Source organism: Seriola lalandi, unplaced genomic scaffold, assembly GCF_002814215.2.
Source record: "Seriola lalandi dorsalis isolate HSWRI2012SDOR001 ecotype SW California unplaced genomic scaffold, Sedor1 jcf7180002054969, whole genome shotgun sequence".
Lineage (NCBI taxonomy): Eukaryota > Metazoa > Chordata > Actinopteri > Carangiformes > Carangidae > Seriola > Seriola lalandi.
Window position 1 is genome coordinate 449,400 of NW_019525520.1, and position 19,765 is coordinate 469,164.

At 40.9% G+C, this 19,765-nt stretch overlaps 2 protein-coding genes, 1 long non-coding RNA gene and 1 pseudogene across 7 annotated transcripts; 3 read left to right on the forward strand and 1 right to left on the reverse strand.

The window, feature by feature from the left end:
- The first annotated feature begins 408 nt into the window (after positions 1 to 408).
- Positions 409 to 10,436, forward strand: LOC111646353 (uncharacterized). 4 transcript variants are annotated; one of them, XM_087170919.1, is made up of 14 exons: positions 409 to 604; positions 2,492 to 4,416; positions 5,770 to 5,994; positions 6,189 to 6,248; positions 6,380 to 6,513; positions 6,616 to 6,669; positions 6,788 to 6,836; positions 6,971 to 7,174; positions 7,289 to 7,371; positions 8,312 to 8,354; positions 8,482 to 8,814; positions 8,908 to 9,063; positions 9,158 to 9,266; positions 9,349 to 10,436. In XM_087170919.1, the coding sequence occupies exons 2-14, from the start codon at positions 4,353 to 4,355 to the stop codon at positions 9,530 to 9,532; spliced, it is 1,698 nt and encodes a 565-aa protein (XP_087027045.1). In that variant the 5' UTR covers positions 409 to 604; positions 2,492 to 4,352; the 3' UTR covers positions 9,533 to 10,436. The 4 variants fall into 4 exon arrangements, with proteins under 4 accessions (XP_087027045.1, XP_023251599.2, XP_087027046.1 ...); XM_023395831.2 differs by having other exon boundaries at positions 8,911 to 9,063; XM_087170920.1 differs by having other exon boundaries at positions 410 to 604; positions 8,482 to 8,793.
- On the forward strand, positions 2,512 to 4,333 carry LOC147817375 (GTPase IMAP family member 9 pseudogene; annotated as a pseudogene).
- Positions 10,437 to 10,790: 354 nt separating the features above from the next.
- ccdc97 (coiled-coil domain containing 97) lies at positions 10,791 to 13,647 on the reverse strand. 2 transcript variants are annotated; one of them, XM_087170923.1, is made up of 7 exons: positions 13,213 to 13,647; positions 12,921 to 13,097; positions 12,287 to 12,446; positions 11,987 to 12,075; positions 11,692 to 11,884; positions 11,438 to 11,561; positions 10,791 to 11,040 (listed from the first exon to the last, which is right to left on the reverse strand). In XM_087170923.1, the coding sequence occupies exons 1-7, from the start codon at positions 13,363 to 13,365 to the stop codon at positions 10,923 to 10,925; spliced, it is 1,014 nt and encodes a 337-aa protein (XP_087027049.1). In that variant the 5' UTR covers positions 13,366 to 13,647; the 3' UTR covers positions 10,791 to 10,922. The 2 variants fall into 2 exon arrangements, with proteins under 2 accessions (XP_087027049.1, XP_023251600.1); XM_023395832.2 differs by having other exon boundaries at positions 13,186 to 13,646.
- Positions 13,648 to 14,164: 517 nt separating this feature from the next.
- LOC147817376 (uncharacterized) lies at positions 14,165 to 18,870 on the forward strand. Its single transcript, XR_015436438.1, has 3 exons — positions 14,165 to 14,279; positions 14,836 to 14,897; positions 18,701 to 18,870. It is a non-coding gene; the product is annotated as an uncharacterized LOC147817376 (long non-coding RNA).
- The last annotated feature ends 895 nt before the right edge of the window (positions 18,871 to 19,765 follow it).

A 19,765-nucleotide genomic window follows, 5' to 3' on the forward strand; every position in this document is an offset into this window, starting at 1 on the left:
CCTGTCATTTGTCACAATGCATCAACAACTCAAAGGCTGTTTCATGATCAAAGTTTGATATACATGTATGAATTCACTGCAGTGAAAGAGCCACAGTCTGTACACAGACGATGATTAGACTCAGTATGTAGTTACAGTATGTAGCTTTCATTTGGTTCACATCAGTTCACAGCCAATGCAAAAGAATGCATTCATTTTCTCCATCAAAGCACTTTAAATCATAGCTATTTAAAGTAAAAGTTTTACTGTTCAATACTTTTATTCCACTAATCATCTTCTAGGAAAAAGATTTAGACCATTGAACCTGTGAAACTTGAACTACAGGATCAGTGTCCTGCCCTTGTGACATTCACTGCTCACACTTTCACTTTCAGTCTCCTGGTTATAACATGTGTTTCTCAACAGCTACACAGCAGCAGGAAGAGGGCTGAGGAGAGAACCAATCAGAGCAACGAAACTTCACAAAGACCTTAGAAAAACTTTATACTTTAGAAAAACACTGACACTATATTTAGCAGCTTTAGTGATAACACATCAGCTTCATCTGCTTCTGCCGTGACCCCTGACAGCATGCCTGGTCCAGAACAAAAGGATGGGGAAGAAGGTAAGTGTGAAAATGAACTTTAATCCCTCTTATATTTATATAAGTTCATTATATTTATCATCTCCTACAATTATCTGTTATTTTGGTTAAGCTTTTAGCTGCCCATTCAGAGAAAAACCTTCTGGGAATACTGAACACAATAACTTATATATTCTGAAATTAAACTGTTGCGTCGGTTTAAAATCTGCTGATCTTTCATGGGACAACTGTAGCCACCAACCACTTATTTAACCTAATTGCAGGAGTTATTTTTGGATGAGGAAGAAAGCTAAAGGCAATGTCACAGGAATTCTTGTCATACAGGTTGAACAACTGCAGCCAGGTCAGAAACAAGAAGCGTGGTTTAACTGGGGAGTGTTTTTGTTTCCAAGACTAAAGCTCTGAAGTTAAAGGAAGTAAAAGACATTCATTGATTTATTTATTTATCTAAAGATCAGGTACCTTAGATTCATGTCTTGCTTTTGTCTCAGTTATAGTCACACCTGGTGGTATTACTCTTCTGCTTTCCTTTGCATATGTAAGATGAGATTTGGAGTATAAACATCTTAATATGGCAAAGTAAAGTATTGTTAATTCTACATAATAACCTTTAGAAACACATACTTCACAGTCCCATAGATATAAACCATTAGGACTCCTCTGTAAGTAGGTAAACACTGGATCTTAGAGTTAATAGCTTTTGTTAATAATTAATATATGTTGTCTTCGTAATTTTTTACATACTAAGTATTTGAATTTCACACAAGAATTACTGAAGATTTTTAACATTCATGGGTCAATTTTAACACATTTTTAAACGAGCCCACAGGTCGTTTGTGCAGCAGCCCATAGTTACGTTTTGTAGTTAGTGGTCGCAGTAATTACGACAGGACCAACGGGAAAAGTGCGGTGACGTAGTATAAACGAGACAAAATCCATGGTAGGAGGTGGATGTTGTCGATGAATGGGTCAACAAAACACAGGAAAATGACTCAGGATATCGGTGTTCGATTCCCATGTGAGGCCAGATTTTTACATTGTTACTATTATACATGACCGTGCGTTGTTATTATTGTAACCATGACAACAAAGATTACTGAAGTTGAGGAAGTACTTATTTTAACCCACATCATGATCTTTTCCCAAACCCTAACCGAGTAGTTTTAGTGCCTAAACCTAACCAAGCCAGGACCGTTACCATAGTAACCACAGAAACGTTCCGTACGTCGCTCTCTGTATAGTCGCGTGTTTATCTTGGTAACCATGACAACCGAGGTCCAGTAAGCCTGCCGCCGAAGGGGCGCTATTTCAGGAGACACTCCTATGGGTCGTATGAGAGCATTGAAAAAACGACCTATATAACTGTTTAAAAAACGACCTATATGGTTGTTTAGATTGGAGGACTTGTTGGGAGAAATACAAAACCAAGAGAATGTTTCAAATATGAAAAAACATACCAACATGGAGGTTTAAAATTATGAATAGTTTGTCATCAATCATTATAGGTTCATTTAAGGTATACCCATCATCAAATTATTAGAGTAAGAAATATTACAGTAAGATATTACTCTTTGTGTCTTAGAGTTCAGACTTTAGTGAAAACTTACACTTTTAAGGAAAAACTGGAACGTGACATGCTGAAATATTTTCATCACAACAATAAGCCTGTGTATATTCTCATTTGTCCAGGTCATAGTATCCTAAAGGAGTTTTTAAATCGAAAAAAACTACCATATACGACTTTCAAAGGGTTAAAACACCAAGTTATAGGATATACTCCACCATATACTGCACTGGGCACCACATTCAGTGTATTGACCTGTACTGTATACTACCTACAGCAACAAATGTTGAACAGTATTTAAGAACAAAAATTAATGTGAAATGAATGATTTGTTGGATTGACAGAGGTAAAGCCCCGGAGGATCATGCTTCTTGGGAAGAGTGGAGCAGGCAAGAGCTCGAGCGGGAACACGATCCTCGGTAAACAGGCGTTTAGATCAGACATGAAGCTGACGAGAGTCACTCGACATTGTGAAAAGGATGATGCGGAAGTTGAGGAAGTGCCTGTTACTGTGATCGACACACCAGGGCTTTTTGAGAAAGATGGTGACCAGAAGGAAATAACTGGAAAGATTCTGCAGTCTGTCAGTTTCCTTGAACCAGGACCTCACGCCTTCGTATATGTAGTCCCATTAGGAAGGCTGACTCAGGAAGATCAAAATACCATCTCTCTGATCCAAACAATGTTTGGCCCGAGAGTGTGGGACTACACCATCGTGCTGTTCACCCACGGGGATCGTCTGCAAGGAAAAACAATAAATGACATCATCACTGAGAGTGATGACAACCTCCGCAACTTCATACGTAAGTGTAGTGGCGGCTTCCATGTCTTCAACAACAAAAACCCAGAGGACCTGGACCAGGTGACCGGCTTCATGGCAAAGATCCAGACCCTGGTCGCCCTGAATGGAGGGAAACATTACAACAAAAAGCTGTATCCCACAAAAGAGAGGAACATCAGTGAAAGACAGGAGAGAATCCTGAAGGAGAAAGAAAAGGAAATCACCAACAAGGAGAAGCAGCTGGAGCAGCGTTACACGGGGGAGGAGCTGGAGGAAATGAGGAAGGATCTGTGGAGAAAAGAGGAGGCAGCAGCAAGACTGGCTGCAGAGAAGCAGGGCATATACGTGGTCCTGTCACTGTTAGTGCTAGCAGTGGTTGTGCTGATCACTGGTTTAGCTGTTCATCCGGCAGCAGCTGTGGGGCTGATTGTGGTAATAATCACTTGGATTTTCTCTAAGGGTTTTCCAACATTTTTCTGAACAATACCCAGCTTTCTGAAGTATACTGAATAAGATCTTTTAGCTTTCTTGTTCCTCTGTGAATAAGACTTAATCTATAACCAATAAAAAATGCTAATACATTGGAATATAATGTTTTATAAATGATAATAATGTTTTATCATCAATAAATTCAGAAAGGATTTGGTATATTTTATTATTTGTTATAATCTTGTAGTAATATCCAAGTGTGGCCGACTGTTAATGTGAGAAAGAAAGCCTCGACCTTTAGACTCCACCTCTGCAAAGCTACAGTCATCCTCATTTTAGGAGGGGGGGGGGGTGAGGTGGAGGGTTCAGGGTCACATACTGTGTACAGGTCAGAACCAGTGGTAGATGATTGTTTGACAGTTATCAGGGGAAACTGTATCTGTCGGTTCTAGACCTCATTTGACTTTTCTCTGACCTGACGTATAATCTGAAATCGATCTGTTTTCCTGTTTGACTTGTTATAAATGATTGATCAATGCTTTTAATCTGCTGATGAACGCTTTCATTCTGTTTCCTCATGCTCCATTACAGCTGTTCGTTTGTCACAACATAATACGAGACATCTAATGTGATATTTCATCTTTTCCTCTCATTGTATTCTAATAGATTAGAGATTGAGCCATGTGATGCTTTACTCTTTCTTTTATTACAGTTTAAATTGGTTTGAAGTCTGGCCTCTAACTAATTTAATCTCCTTATAATTGATTGCTCATTTATTAATGGTTGACCACTGATTACTCTTGACAATAACTGATCAACTGATTGTTGATTAGTCGGTATTTTGACTTTCTCTCACAGTTTGACAAATGTTTTGGCATTTGTTCCACACATATATTCATGTTTCTGATATCCGTTGGAAATAAATGCTAATTCTCTAATTGTGGTTGTTTTGCCTGTTTTTTGGTTGGTCAGCTGAAGCTCCTCCTCATCCAGTCATGTTGTGGGCGTGTCTGCTGCTCAGAGTTTCACATTCATTTCCTGTGTTAAGGGGCAGCAGAGGTAAGTCACTGAGTTTATCTGTTGTTATTCTGCTGATTGCTGAACAGATGTTAAGTCGATTTTGTGGTTTCATGCAGTTTTGTGAAACAATTCTACATGATCATAATAAACACGCATAAACCTGCGCAGGTCTGCAGCAGCCGGGGATGGATTTGTTGCCGTTGCGTAACGTCATGGATAAAACTGCAGTACTGTGAACAATAGAGCCTACATAAGAAATACTGACTCTATTATTCTACTTTCCCGATCAGACGTGGCGTCCAGGAGAAGTTCCCCTCGTTTGCAATAATGTCTGCAGTCTCTCTCTCTGTTCGCTGCGTGTTAAATAATCCACATTATGAAACACGCTATGATCGGATTGTTTGTCATTAAATCTTCATTAGTCAAAGTCACAACCGCGGATTCGTCATTAGAGATGAAAAGGAACAACTTGAGGAGAGGAGTGAAGTAAATTGTGGCGGGTTTAATCTCCTCTCTTCTTCTTTCCTGGCTCGTCGGTGAAAAACCTCTGACCGGTTCCGTTTCCGCCTCATTTACCGTCAACACACAGCGACTGACCCACCGCGAGTTTCTGGTTTTAAAAAAATGTCTCTTTCTTTACGAAGCTTCCTTTAGAAATTACAAGATTCCCGCGGTTTTAATTTGTCTCAAAGCTGTCGAACTTAAAAACAAAGAAAATACCAAGAAGTAAGATGCGACCAATGTCTGGAATATGGATTTAACACTTGGGACTGTAATTTATTAAGTGGAAAAGAAGGTGGAGAGTTACATGGTGTAGAACATATATCGCATTTTACACAGATAAACACAGTCTAACACACATTTACATTTAAGTGAGTGTGTGTGTGTGAGATGTGTTGATTACAGATGGAGAGATGGTGTCACTAATGATGAATTGGGTACAAACATCTGTGTACTAAAACGCTAACAACAACAACAACAATAATAATATTATTAATAATAATAATAATGATAATAGTAAATTATATAGCAAATGACTGTGTTTTATGAACTGCATGCACACCGTCCCACCGGGAGGACAGGTTTGGAAATTACAAACAAGTTTGCAAGGGATGGCTGAAGTACAACAAAAACAAAAACAAAAGAAAAAACAAAAAACAATTGTAAGAAAAAAGGTAAAAACAAAAAAAGTGGTCTTGGAGTCACGCAGCTTGAAGAGCTTTGCGGACAAAAAAAAAAAAATGCAGAAAAGTTTTCAGAACAAAAATGTTCCTCCGTTCGTTGGTTTTTGAGCGTTTGCTTCTCAGGTAAACGGTCACAGTTTGTCCAGGTGAAAAGGCTTTTCAGCACAGAGCAACAACTCAACTAAAAGCTGTGTGTGTTTCTTTAAAGACGACAGAATGAAGACGAGAAATAGAATCATTAGTGATGACGAAGAAGAAAGAGAAAAAGAAAACAACGGCGGGGGCAGGAGAAATAACCAGAGGAAAAGAAAGAGAATCAGTTACATTGAAGATCATTATGCTGATGAAGGAGGTAGGGAGGAAGATGAGGAAGACAACGAGCAGCTGGGCCCATCTGCCCAGAGCACCCGACACCAAAGGGCGCAAGTAAATCGTGAGTCCATTTTCTTTTTTTGAATGTGTTTTCTCAGCAGAATCTGTAGTGAATTCTCCACAGAACATCGTCTATGACCTGAAAACACATTCACAATATTTTCTTGTAGAGTTCTGATAATGAATATCCTGAAAGTCAGCTGTGTGTGTGCAACACCTGTGTTGTGCACTAATGTCAGTTCATGCTAAATCTAGGCATGCACGTGACCTGTGGAGGCAAAGAGGGCATCCTGGACGTAGAGAAGCTGGGCAGGAGTGAGCACAAACTAAAACTTTAAAGTTCACATCAGAACTTTTTAAAACAAAAATGTTTTTAATTTCTTTATTCCTTCATCCTCTTCTCTTTTTGTTTGTGATTTGTTGCTGGACGGCGACGCTGTGTTCAGGTGAGGACTGTATTCAGTGTGAAAGCCACTGGTTTTCTCCGTCTGCCTTCGAGGACTTTGCAGGTAAAGGCTTCTGGAAAAAATGGAAATCAACCATTTTCCATAAAGACAAACCTCTGCAAACTTTGTTTGAGGTAAGACTTTTTTCTTTTTGTCTTTTGTTTGTTTCTTTATTTCTCATTTCTTTTATTTAATCAAAACCAACACTAAATAATTAATAATCACCATTATCACAGAAAGGAATATTAACCACTCAGGGATACAACAGGAGAAGAACTGACACCACGAAGGTAACTTCACTTTTGAATAAGATATTGATTGTGTAAAATAAATGTATCATACTCAATATCTACTATAAACTATACTCTCCGATACTATGTCATCAGATTTTTTTCTTAATTTCTCCAGCCCAAGAATTTCCTGTTGTCGATTTCAGATTCAGAAAGCTCCTCTGAAGGTTTGTCTTCACGTTCTTGTTTCTGCAACTCAAACCAGAAATTGAATTAAACCCGAAGCAGAGTGCACGCCAACTTACGATTATTCATTTTATTACAAAGTAGTAATTAAGATATTAATGTATCTCTGTCAAAGTAATAGAAATACAATCTGAAGAAGAATTGGAGGACGATGATGTTCTAGACGAAGACTGGGTTCCGAGCAGGGAAGAACTGGTGCCGGAGCTAGAGAAGGGAGAGGAAGAGGAGGAAGAGGAGGAAGGGGCTGATGGAGGAGAAGCTGAAGATGAGGATGTGCCAGCTGTTACTGATAACGGCAAAGCCAACAATGTTTTTGAAGGTGACGTTTCCCACAGGAATCTGTAGAAGCACGATGATTGACATTAATGTTGGCATGTTAAGCTACTGAGCCGCTTCTTTTGTGAACGTATGAATTTCACTCTTCTTCTTTCAGAAATGGAAACACATTTGATCCTTTCAACATCTGCGAGAAGTGCTCTGCAGCCAGCTGTGGTTGTCCTGAAGAGGCTCAGAGAGGTGAGATGGAGAGAAATTCTTTTCTTTCTTTGGATTACGACTCAAAAACACCTCGAAAGCTTTTCACACCATTAATGTTTCTCTCAGGACGAACTGAAGTAACTCACTGAAATCACTGCCACGGTCATTTCAAAGCTTCAGTTAAACAACTAGTTCAGCTGTTGTTTAGCATGCTAACTAAAGTTTAGCTAATGTTAGCATGCTAAACAACATACTAAGATGGTGAACATGGTAAATAAACATGTTATAACTTTGCCGTTTTGGGCATGTTAGCATGCTAATGTTAGCTTTTAGCACAGAGCACATGTCTGTGTCTAAGTACAGACTGAAGCTGCATTCAGACGGACAGAGGAAGACTTTGGCTTCACACCAGTCATGAAAGTTTGTCCGCTGGACTGTTTGTCCCGACGGTGGATGTATTATAAGAACTGAATACTGGACTTTATAAATATAAAACCCCCATGAATTAAAAATTAATAACGCAAAGAGTAATGTTCATTTTCACTTTTCTTTTCATGTGGAGGTGCAGGTCATTTCTTTGCTGTAAATCACTTTGTGCAACATTTCTTATATGACAGTTGCTATACAAAGTTTATTATTATAATTATTATAATTATTACTATTATTATTATTATGTCTATGGGGAAAATGTTTTTTCATTGCAATACTGCAAGAGGCCACAGGACAAGTCGGCTAAATGGAGGTGCTGTGTCCAGCTGTTAATACACGCCCCTAACAACCATTTTACAACTGTACCAAGTGTAAGCTAGCTTGCAGCAGATGTGCCGACTGTGTTAACGGGAGTGTGTCTGTGTGTTTGTGTTCAACTCAGCGACTGACTCAACTCAAAACTCACAAAAAAAACTTTGTCCACATTGGTTTTAGTTTTAAAACACATCACCTTTGCTCGGTTGGTGATTGTGTGTGTGCTCTGCTTCAGACCGAGAGTGACCGACAGTCCAGCTGCACACAGCATTCACAAGGTCTGTAAATGTTATTTGTCCAACTCGAGCCACCAGAGGATACTGTAGTGTGTAATTAAATCAGTCTGATTTAGAAACTACACTAACTCCACTTTGTAACTCCAGCAACTCTGTGGTTTGTGAACAGAGAGTTGGTGTCAGCCGCTGGAAGAGGGAACACAGAGTGAAGAGGAGAGAGAGCACGACGGTTCAGCAATAGACGACGTTTACACCACAGCAAACATACAAACCGACACCTGCCAGATGTCAGGTATTCAGGAAGAAAGAAGTAAAAGAGATAAAGGAAAAGATGGACAGACAGAAATCAAGACTGAAACGGGAAATTCTCCGAGATCTGCATCAGCTACTTCGTCCAAACCTGACACCGTTAATAAACCTGTAGACACTCCATCCATCAGCGGCCACACTGCCAACGCCTCCGTCACTGGGACACAAACAGGTTTTGCTAGCGACATGATAAGTTGGCATTACATGAAGATTCAGTTCCTTCTGTGGTAAAATGGTTGAAAGATATTTTTTTTGTTTAATGACATTTTTGTCTCCTTGTTGGAAGCAGAGCATTGTGGGAAAAAGGAGGAAGAACAGAAGAGAAAAGAGCATCTTGACATGTCAAGCTCTGAAGCCGACGTTCAACCCTCTGCAACTGTAAACGTCCGAGACGCAACCTCAAACACAACGACCACACAGGACGAAAGCACAGACGCAACGAGTGAGTAGCTCAGAAAACATATATATTCTCTGTTTTTATGTCTTTTTTGTCTTAAATTACAATTTTCCATAAATGGCTTCGACTATCCGTGCAGGAGATTCCACTAAACCTCAGAGAGCGCCGGTTGATGACCCGGGACACACAGGTGCCACAACCTGCGGCCGTGATGAGGCACAATTACAAGTGATGAATCAAGACACAAGGTAATGTCTAATAATCACGTTATTTGGATGAACGAAGATGCTTAATTGATACTCATGGCCGTAAAATATTTTTCTTCCACAGAGATCCGCAAACAGCCCGAGCCTCGGACACGGAGGGGGGTCCGTCCTCTAGACGCTCCACTAGCATTAATCTGGACACACTGGATCTTGATCAATTAAAGCGAGAGAAAATAAAAATGCAAATGAAAGTTTTAAAACTACAAGAGGAATATTACACTCTGAAAATTCAGGAATTTAGAAAGTAAAGTTGTTTATGTTTAGGTTGACAGTCACTTATGGACGAAGTGGGACAAGCATTCAGAAATTCACACCTATTGCTTCATTATAAATGACAGGTTACTCAGGAATCACGGAGTTTGCTGTTCACTGCTCCACCTTAAAGGACAGTATGTCATGTGATTTTAATGAATTTACAAAAAGCATTTGATGCTGTGGCTTTGTATCCATCAGCACTGAAATGGTTTTCTTCATACTTACAAATATACATTTACAATATATATATATGTACATACATATACACAAGTATTGCTTGGAATGATTTTTATTGTTGGTTTTATTGATGATGGTACACATTGTGTTTTTTATATGGATGTAATTGTAGAACGATATGACTGACTTACCTGGACGGCTGCATCAGAGCTGTTGTTTTTACATAAAGGAAGGATGATGGGTCTTTGCTGTGTTGTCCTTGGGTTCTCTCTCTCTCTCTCTCTCTCTCACCATGATGAGACTCCCTCAGTGGGCGGTGCTTGCTGTTACCTCAAAAGCAAGTGGTGAGCCGTCGGCAGGAAATCCCAACACACCTTTCTGTGGAAGGTGTGTGCATGTCTTTGCCCGAGCACCACCTCTGTGCTGTTGTGTTGTTTTTTCTAGAGCTGAACACTTTGCAGATTTGTTTCCTACTCTGCAGAAAACACTACAACACTGGGATGAGGATGATGAACATTTGAAAAAGAGAAATGGGTGTGCTCTGACTCTGAAAACGATAAGTAAACTAGTGTATCAACAGAGTCATGCTTTTATGTTTTATGAGAAAACCTGACTCAACGTCTGGTGACAACAGGAGTTTACTGTTTCATTACACATGACAAGGACACGAATCAGCTGTCACTGATGTCAATATTAAAATGTTTTGGAGTATCTTTATAATTTACTGGCTCTTTTACTTGGCTGATCTTACAGCTCTTTGTTTACACATCTCAGTGAAAATGATTTGAGTTCATTATTAACCTAAAAACTGAAGATTCACTCCAGACCATAAGTATGTGGACAGTTATGAATTATAAATGAGAACAGAAGTGCTCTGCACAGCTGCAAACAACATTAAGTACGCCCTTCCCAGATAATGGAGCTGGTTCACTTGGCAAACACAGTGATCAATAGTAAAGCAGCTTACCTCAAAGCAAGACCCCACACGTCTCAGGCTGCGGAGAAACCCAGGTGCAGTGTGGGAGAGCCGCGCCCTGAATCCAGCTGCCAATCAATTTTCTCAAATCACGAAAATACCGAAAGTCAGTATATTTATTACCATGTTTGCATCCAGGTGTAACAAACACTAAAAAACACAATACAGGTCCTTATTTTGTACATTTGTATTTACAGATCAATCTGAGAGCTTAACCACTGCTACAGCTGCTACTCTGTCATATCTTCTTCTTCTTCCTCCTCCTCATCATCTTCATCAAAGTATTTATCCTCTGCGTCTCTGCTGACAATGTCCAAGTTGTCGTAGTCTGGGTTCTCATCCACCTCGCTGTAACAGACACACACACAAACACTTACAATAATCCCTTCACCAGCCGGTGTGTAGGATTTTTATTATAATTTCATTTCTGGTCTTTGAATCAGAACGTTCAGAACATCATTAATTCACTCGTAGTTACTATGTTGTATTTCAACTACATTGTATTACTATAAGGACCAATTTAACATTTCACCTAATTACATTTCTGTTTTTTAATCTTGCTTCGATCCAACTTTTTCTTCTTTAATAGCCTCAGATGTCCTGATCAGGATTTATTAGATGTTTTATTCAAACTTGTACTTGACTGTCAATTGTTTGATCCGCCTAAATTAGCTCTAAGCTTGATAGTGCACCACCTAGTGTCTGTTTAGTGTATGGTGGTGGTGGTGGTGGTATTGTGGCTGACCTGTAGTTGAAGTCTTTGTCTTTGCCATCTAGGAAGCGCTGGTGCATCTGACTGATGAACTCCTCCCTGAGCAGAGCCTTCTCCTCGGGGGTGGGCTCCCATTCCTTCTCCTGGACTCTATTGTCTTCAGTTTGAGCAGAGAGAGAGATAGAGAGAGAGAGAGAGAGAGAGAGAGAGAGAGAGAGATGCTGACAAGAGGCTTGGAGATGAAAGCAGTGAGATTAACTTCAGCACCACCTGTAACCCCCTCTCACCACCATCTTCCTCATCCTCGTCCTCCTCTTGTTGGCAGTCCTCTCTCTCCTGCTCCTCCTGCAGACGACTCTGGATGAGACGCTCCTGGTAGGAGTTCAGGAGGAGGTGAGCGAGCCCTCCCGTGCCTCCTGCTGGTGCTCCTTCCCCCCCTTGTGCACCGTCCAACATGGCCTCCTGCGAGCGCTCCAGCACCTACAGCATTCATGAAATTAGCCAGAAGGTCCCCCCAAGACAAATGTAGAGAAAAGCCTCTTTAAAACTAAACTGAGCTGTAAATTATGAAATGAAACTCGCCTCCTCGTCAGTCAGGTATTGGCCAATATACTGTTCATACAACAGCGGCTCCCTGATTCGCATCTGCTCCTCACTGAAATATTGACCCTCTAGGAGAGGAGGTAGAGCAGAGGAATGAAAAGTTGAGAAGAAAAGACACAAAAGTTTCAGTTGAACACACAGTTAATGTAAGTTAGGAGATATACAGTGTATACTACAAGACTACCAGTGATTGTTGAGGTGGCAGCAGATACTTCAGCCATGAATATGTAAAACCAAAACTATCTGCATAATACCACCAGAGGCAAGTGGAGCCCGTACCCTTCTGCAGCGCTCTGAGGGCAGCGTAGCGCTGGTTTCGGACCCTGGTCCTGTTGGTGCACGCGGCAGCTCGTCTCTGTATCACTATGCTGTAGTGATGGGTTCGTGGGTCTGAGATGACGTGGGCAAACGCTGACAGGTCCTGGGGCTTCAGACAGGCCTGGCAATGAAGGAGAGTAGATAGTGTTTAACACAATAACCTATATTATATTTGGGTTATGTTGGTAGTATGCTGAATTTCTTTCCTTTTGATGTAGTAACTGAAGTAATATATCATTTTAAAATCACAACCAAAAAGACTTGTTGAAATGTGATAACATCTTGGATAAATTTGTCATAGTGAACACAGAAAGAGACAACTCTATTCACAATCCTGAAATAGCCAGAGATAACTTTAAGGGTAAGGATTAACTTTACAAGCTGAAAATATGTTTTGATGCCTCTACCAGCATTTTAACCCTGTTCCGCAGTAACTGTTTTGGACCTATTTCTGATTGTATTTGCCTCTATTTAATGCATGTCTCTTAATGTCAGAATATTTTACACTTCAGTTACTAAGCAGTATACCTAGGTGTCCTTTTGTAGCCAAGTACAGTATGTGGGCAAGTAAACACATAGAGCCGTGTACACATACATGGTACCGCTCCAGGAAAACCAGCGGCCTGGTCCTGTACTGGTGCAGTAGCTCCTCTTTGCGCTGCTGCAGGGTCAGTTCAGCCTCTCCTATCTGCTGGCTCTTCACCAGGCTCCCGCTCATGGCTATGGCTTCAACCATGGCGTTTATACAGGTGGACTCAGCCTTGCTCACGAACTGAATGAGTAAAACAGAATAATGACTGTCATGCCAACAACAACGGAGCGCGGCGGGCGGATATTTGCATAAGACGTTAATTACAAACCGCCGGTTCTGCTGCTGCTGCTCTCACCGCGGTGTCCCGCGGCGGCCGCTCGGTGTCTGCGGGGCGGCTGAAGTCACATCTCTGGGTGCGTGTCACCGGTTCTTCCGTCAATTCGCTCTCGTTTTCACTCTCAAACGAACTCGGTTGTGTTTTAGCAGGGGGTTCAATTTCGCCCCACATATTGAACGGTGCTAACCAGCTAGCTAACCTGTTTCCAGTAACTGTGACGTTAAGCTAGCTAACGTTTACGTCCGTTGTCAGATGAATTAGCGGTTAAACTCTGAATGTGTTGCCGAACACACTGACAGACTTTCACCATTTATATGAACATTATCGCACGGTAATTATATACTTACGTACAGATTAATTACAGGCATGATTTTGAAGTTATAGTTTACTTCTTTAGCTAAATGTTTTGCCGCCATATTGGTCCGTCATTATTATTGACCCCCCCTCTCCCCGTGACCGAAAGAACCGTTCCGTCCGGTCGCCGAAGCACCTTTTCGCGTGGTTTTGTCGCCCTCTGGTCGCAGATCCGGTACTAGACACAAAATTATAAATTATTATAAATAATAATTTAGACACAAAATTATAAATTATTTTGTGTCAGTAATTTATAATATCACTCACCATTCTTTAATAACACATGCCAACTATTTACTGCCTCTGTGGAAGTGTATGAATATGAGGAAACATGCCGGTTTGATGGACTCTGCTGTCCAAATGTGATGATTTTATAGACTTTTATGAAGTGTCACTCTTTCAAGCAGCAGAGTGACATGTTATATAGTTATTAAAAAGAAAAAAAAGATATTAACAGTTTAGATAATAATTAATTATGACACATTATAAGTATATATATATATATATATATATATATATATATATATTATATCCTGTGCGGCCGCTTCACCGTCATCAGTAGGAGTTGTATTTTGAAAGTTTTAACAGGATATTCTTTTTTTTTTCTTTTTTTTTTTTTTCCTCATCCCGGTTTACTTCACTGTGTGTCGCACAAAACTTGAAGTCTTGCTCGGATTCGTTAGAGATGGACAATGAAACGTGCACCGTGCGGGAGCGAAGATAACACCAAGGTACGTATTTACAGCAGAGCCTCCAGCTGACTGCACCGCATGCTGCGTGACGCCCCGCACTGTAGCTTCATGCTGTTGTCTGCAGACAGTCCTGTCCACCCTGACAGCTGCCTGTGGACTGCTTTACGTTACCGCCAAACACTTGCATCGGACACTATGACAGCTATAGCATTATATTTTTCTTTTTTTAATTTTTTTAATTTTCTTTTGCTTTTATTTGAATTGTCATGGATAGTTTTTGTCTTGTTTTTAGGCAACAAAAACTAAAGAAGAACCTTTAACATCAAATTTTTTCAGATGTAATAAAGACCAAACACAGCTGGGCTTTTTTTTTTTTTTTTCATCTGCAACATCCCAACTGTCCTTAAATACTGAGCAGAGTTGGTTGTAGTTAACACACAGAGAGAGTTTTATTTTGAAATGTTTTTAATTAACTTTTTATTATCTGGAGCTCATTTGTTAAATACTCCACCTGTTTCCATGGAGACATGTTCTCATTCATCATGTTTGTGTCTAATGCCATCTTTCCTGTTATTTACTCTCTCTCCGTTTTTAGTGCAAGTGGATCCATTGAGATGGAAATCCCCGGGAGCTCGTTCACCAGCAGATAAAGACCAGGTACGTGATTATGAATATTTACTGGCCTGAATCATGATGGATTTACTGTTTAAATGTTCGAGGTCGTCGCTTTTCTAGCTTGAGAGGACTTCGCTTTTCGGGACAAATCTGCAGAAAGCCATGCCAAGTTTTCCTTTTTGAGTTGACACAGTGACAAGTGTTTGAATAGCCAGCACTCAGTACATCGTTTACATTCCAGCACAAACACGCTGGGATACTCTGGAGCTAAATTAAGCCAGTGCTGCCCCTCCAGTCCTCCTGCTGATGTCCCATACAGTAAATTTGTAGCTTGAAGCCTGACTGGCAGGTCTCTGTGAAGAGTCTCTGTCCATGTTATTGTAGTCATGTGCTTTCAAATCAGACGTTCGTATTACTACGACCTGAAATGAGTCACATGGGTAGTTTGGGAGAATTACCAGAGAGCCAGAGTCGTGTGCTGAATCCCAATCAAATTTGGTACAAAGTGATTACATTTTGGTGATCAAAGGTCAAAGGTCAAGGCCAGTGTGACCTTACAAAGCACTTATTAGCCACTACGCACGACTTTACTCAGCAATTATGACAAAATGTCACACAAATGGTTCATATTTTATCTATTTTATCTATTGTTGTGGATAAACAATAACCTGTAACCTGGAACTAGTCTGAGTGGCGGCGGCACGGCGACCACGAGGAGGTGATACTAGTTTAATTCCGATTGAAGATTTCAGGTCAGCTGATACGGTCTGGGGTTTACGTGCGCCGACACAGAACTCTCATAAACACTTAAGTGATTTTACCAGCGCAAGCAAAAATAAATATATGAAGCAAATGCTCAGTAATAATGGAATAAATGCTTAAAATTTAAATGAGCCATTTTAACTAATCTCTCTGGTCTTGAGAGTTAACACAGTGGTGATACAGAGGCTCCACCCTCAAGTGTTTCCGTTTTTAATCAGGTCTTACACACATGCTTGTTTAGTTAATTTACAATGCAAACAGTGCTGTCATACAATTATCATGTTCTATTTGTATTTTTATCAAAATATATTAAAACTACTTTAAATCTTGTGTTACACACAATGCAACAATTTAGGACCCAAAAAGTAGGAACCAGGAAGAGAGGCAGCGATGAACCTGACGCACAGACAAACAAAGGATTGACCAGGTTCACACATGACACCAGGAAAATACTCAGAACCAGGAAAAGTCGGCCGTCGTGTCCGTAACACGTTGACACAGAGAAGGAGTGAAGCACCAGGGGTTAAAACACCGCAGGCTTCTGGGAGAGTTGATGAGCTGGTGGACAGCAGGTCGGCCACAGGGCGACACGCTGCTACGGTGTTGTAGTATTAACAAACCTGACAATAGACTCATTAAACAAATCATTATTGGGATGTTAATTAACAATAACAATAACAAGTTGCCTTGTTGTGTTAGTTAGAAACGAGTGCGACGACTCATACGAGCCGGGCAAGAAGAGCAAAGAGCGGCGGCAGCAAAACCCACAAGGATCAGGACCAGCAGACTGTAGTGGACCCGGGGGAGAAGTCAGGGCCTCAGATACGTTGCCATGTCAACAGACATTACCGGGAACTTGTTTGCTTCAGGATGGCAAAACGAGATTTATTTTTAATGGTATGTAGCAGTGCTCGCAGCCGTTAACTGAAGGTCAGTGTTTCCCCGAAACGCCGAAAAAGGCCAAAACTGTTGTTGTGATGGGAATGTTTTGTCAGGGGTTGTATTACCGTTTTATTACCGTTGTATCAGCGCCAGGACTCTTACTCTTACTACTGCCGCTCGTCTCTTCTCCCTCAGCAGACCGTGTAATGCTTGTCCAGCCATCAAAGGATGTGGCGTGGGATGAATCTGCAGCTTCAGGTTTGTTTTTTTGACCTTATATGAAACGGGCGCGGGAGGACGTGAGTGAGGTGCGTAACACAACACTGGTGTCAGAAAGAGAAATGAGAAAAATTATCAGTGTTTTTTACAAAAACAGTGGATATCATGACATTTGTTCCCAGGAATAATAGACATGGCTCGCTTAGCAACGAGCTATTTTTAGTTTGAAACTGCAGTTTAATGGTGTTTTAGCAGTATGCTTGTTGACAGAGGGAGAGAGCACGGGACAGTTCGTGTACGACAGACTGTGCAAATGTCTGTCAAAGCTTCATCTCACTACAGACTCTAATCCTTTTACTTTCCCGAGATAAACAGAGTCTAAGAAAGTCGATGAGTGAATCCTTACACAAATACTGCTTCATCAAATGACGTCAGCAGTTGCATCATGTTGCATTTTTAACCCTCAATAAAGTAAATTATTATTATTATAAAGTAAATTATTCAATCTCAACACTGTTAGAATCATTTTAATACCTTGTTATAATAAATGTAAACAAATCAAACTGTGGTTTGAGGTAAAAACTGACAGTGTTTTCTTTACATAGATGTTGTAATTGTATTTTTACCAATGACATGTTAATGCATTTAAATTATTGTAATTATGATTTTTGATATAATGGCCTCTACCTGTTGATTCTATCAGCTGTGAACCTCATTCGTACGGTACAAAATATTAAAAGTATATTGGTGATATCTGGTGAGGTGAATGGAGCAAGGTCTGTTATTAAATTCAATTGTTGTTATTTAATGACCTTGTCAGTAAAATTCAATGAATTACTTTACAATATATATATTTTTCTGGGGTTTTTACTGGTAAATTTTTCAAGTATCTTCATTTATACAATGTTTTATATGTGATTTTAACAAAAAACTGGCTGGAAAATCTCCAGTACCATCGTCTCAGACCTGATGTTATGTTTTTAATTCTTTAATCCCTCCATCCATTTCCTGCTGCTCATCCAGCTCCATGTTGTTTTTAATGATTCATTAATTCATGAAATTAATAGGAATTATTATTAATCACAGACAAATATAGGTGTATAGATATAGATATATAAACCAACTGTCGTACGACTGTGAAACTGTAACAAGTCAAGTTAAAATATTGTCTCTCAGACTTTTTCAGTTTTAGGAATAAATAAGTTTTATTGGATCTTCCACAGTAATTTGTTTCCATTTACCTGGGATACTTTATTTAGTAAATGTGTGTGTGTGTGTGTGTGTGTGTGTGTGTGTGTGTGTGTGTGTGTATCAGGGATTACCTTTCCTCTCTAGTATCCTGTGGTTGGTTTATTATGTGATGATGTTGCCACAGAGTTGTGGTATGTGTGTGTGTGTGTGTGTGTGTGTGTGTGTGTGTGTGTGTGTGTGTGTGTGTGTGTGTGTTCATAGCAGCTCCACTGTCTTTCCAGCAACTGTCTCTGTTTATGACGGTTGCCAATAACAACAGAGTGGTGGACCCTTTGTTGACGTTAGGGACATCAGGGCGTCCGTTACCTCTGTTCACGAGGAATGAGTCATTTAGAGAGAGAGAGAGAGAGAGAGCGAGAGAGAGAGTGAGAGAGAGACAGGGCGAGAGAGTGAGAGAGAGAGAGAGACAGAGAGAGAGAGGGATAGGGCGAGAGAGTGAGAGAGAGAAAGTGAGAGAGTGAGAGAGAGAGACAGAGAGAGAGAGAGCGAGAGAGAGAGAGAGAGAGACAGAGAGAGAGCGAGAGAGAGAGTGAGAGAGAGAGGAGAGAGAGAGACAGGGCGAGAGAGTGAGAGAGAGAGACAGAGAGAGAGCGAGAGAGAGAGTGAGAGAGAGAGGAGAGAGAGAGAGAGAGAGAGAGAGGAGAGAGAGAGGCAGAACTAAACAGGGGGTAATATACTCTATCCTATTTGCCCTCGACACTTGTGTGTTTATGTCTTTCTTCACTCTGTAGGTCTGTCTGTGAGCCTCACTCTGATACTCTGGTAACCATGGAGACCAAGTTTGGAGAGAGCCCAAATGCAGATGCCTCCATCCCCAGCCCTCAGAGTGAAGCCGTGGCCAATGAGCTGCGAGAGTTGTCCCTGCAGCCCGCCCCCAGCCCGCTGCCACTCACAGACAGGAGGGGGGGTAAGTTGCTTTTTTTTTTTTCCCCACAAGAGCAAGAAATAGAGTTTGTTCGGAGCAAGTACGGAGATACTAAGATGGCGCAGGCTCCACATTTGATTGGGGGGTGGGGGGGGGTTCTTCCTCTGTATCTCCAGAGACTGTGAGACGAGTGTCCAGCAGACGTCTGCAGAGGAAGACAGGGGGTTCGGTGTAAAGGCTTGTCCAGTCTCTGTGGAGCTGCTGGCTGAGAGAGAGTTTACATTTCGGACATACTAGGTCTCCCTTCACATGAACGCACTGTAAACAGCAAAGCGCTGTCTCCTACGTGCACGAGCACGAGCGTTTGACCAATTAAAGTAAACTGTGGGGTGAGAAATAAATATCGTTATAATCGTTTATGCGGAGAGAACCGGATAATCCACAATCACTTTTACAAATGAACTCAACTTGCGTTTTTCTTTTTCCTCAGAGGGAAACAGAAGAGAAATCTTTGTTTTCGTGTGTGTGTTTCAGATTCAAGGGGGATCACGCTGCAGAGCCTTTGTGTTTTATTTTAAAGGTGCATGTCACCACCTTCTGACCAGTACAAGTACTGCAGCCAGCATTTATTCAGTTAGACAGAAATGAATGTGAATCCACAGTGTCTGGGTGAACAGAGCTCACCTGCAGCCCCCTTCAGATCCCATTAATCAGCCCTGAATAGCCCCTGTGTGTGTGTGTGTGTGTGTGTGTGTGTGTGTGTGTGTGTGTGTGTGTGTGTGTGTGCGCACGTGCATATGCAACCTTAGACCCAGTGTGCACAGATGAAGAGGTTCTGGATATAGCGATGAGACCAGCTGGTCTTGCTATTTAAACCAGTGGGAATGATTACAGAGGTTAAGAGGAAAGAGAGATGTAATATCAGAGGGGG

Excerpts from the sequence above, each read along its gene's own strand:
- LOC111646353 (XM_087170919.1), top strand. The coding sequence starts at position 4,353 with ATGTTGTGGGCGTGTCTGCTGCTCAGAGTTTCACATTCATTTCCTGTG. Across the intron at positions 5,995-6,188 it reads CCAAAGGGCGCAAGTAAATC|GCATGCACGTGACCTGTGGA; the intron begins GTGAGTCCATTT and ends TGCTAAATCTAG. Across the intron at positions 8,355-8,481 it reads CTGCACACAGCATTCACAAG|AGAGTTGGTGTCAGCCGCTG; the intron begins GTCTGTAAATGT and ends GTTTGTGAACAG.
- ccdc97 (XM_023395832.2), bottom strand. The coding sequence starts at position 13,365 with ATGTGGGGCGAAATTGAACCCCCTGCTAAAACACAACCGAGTTCGTTT. Across the intron at positions 12,447-12,920 it reads TTTTCCTGGAGCGGTACCAT|GCCTGTCTGAAGCCCCAGGA; the intron begins GTATGTGTACAC and ends CTTCATTGCCAG. Across the intron at positions 12,076-12,286 it reads CCTCAGAGCGCTGCAGAAGG|AGGGTCAATATTTCAGTGAG; the intron begins GTACGGGCTCCA and ends CTCCTCTCCTAG.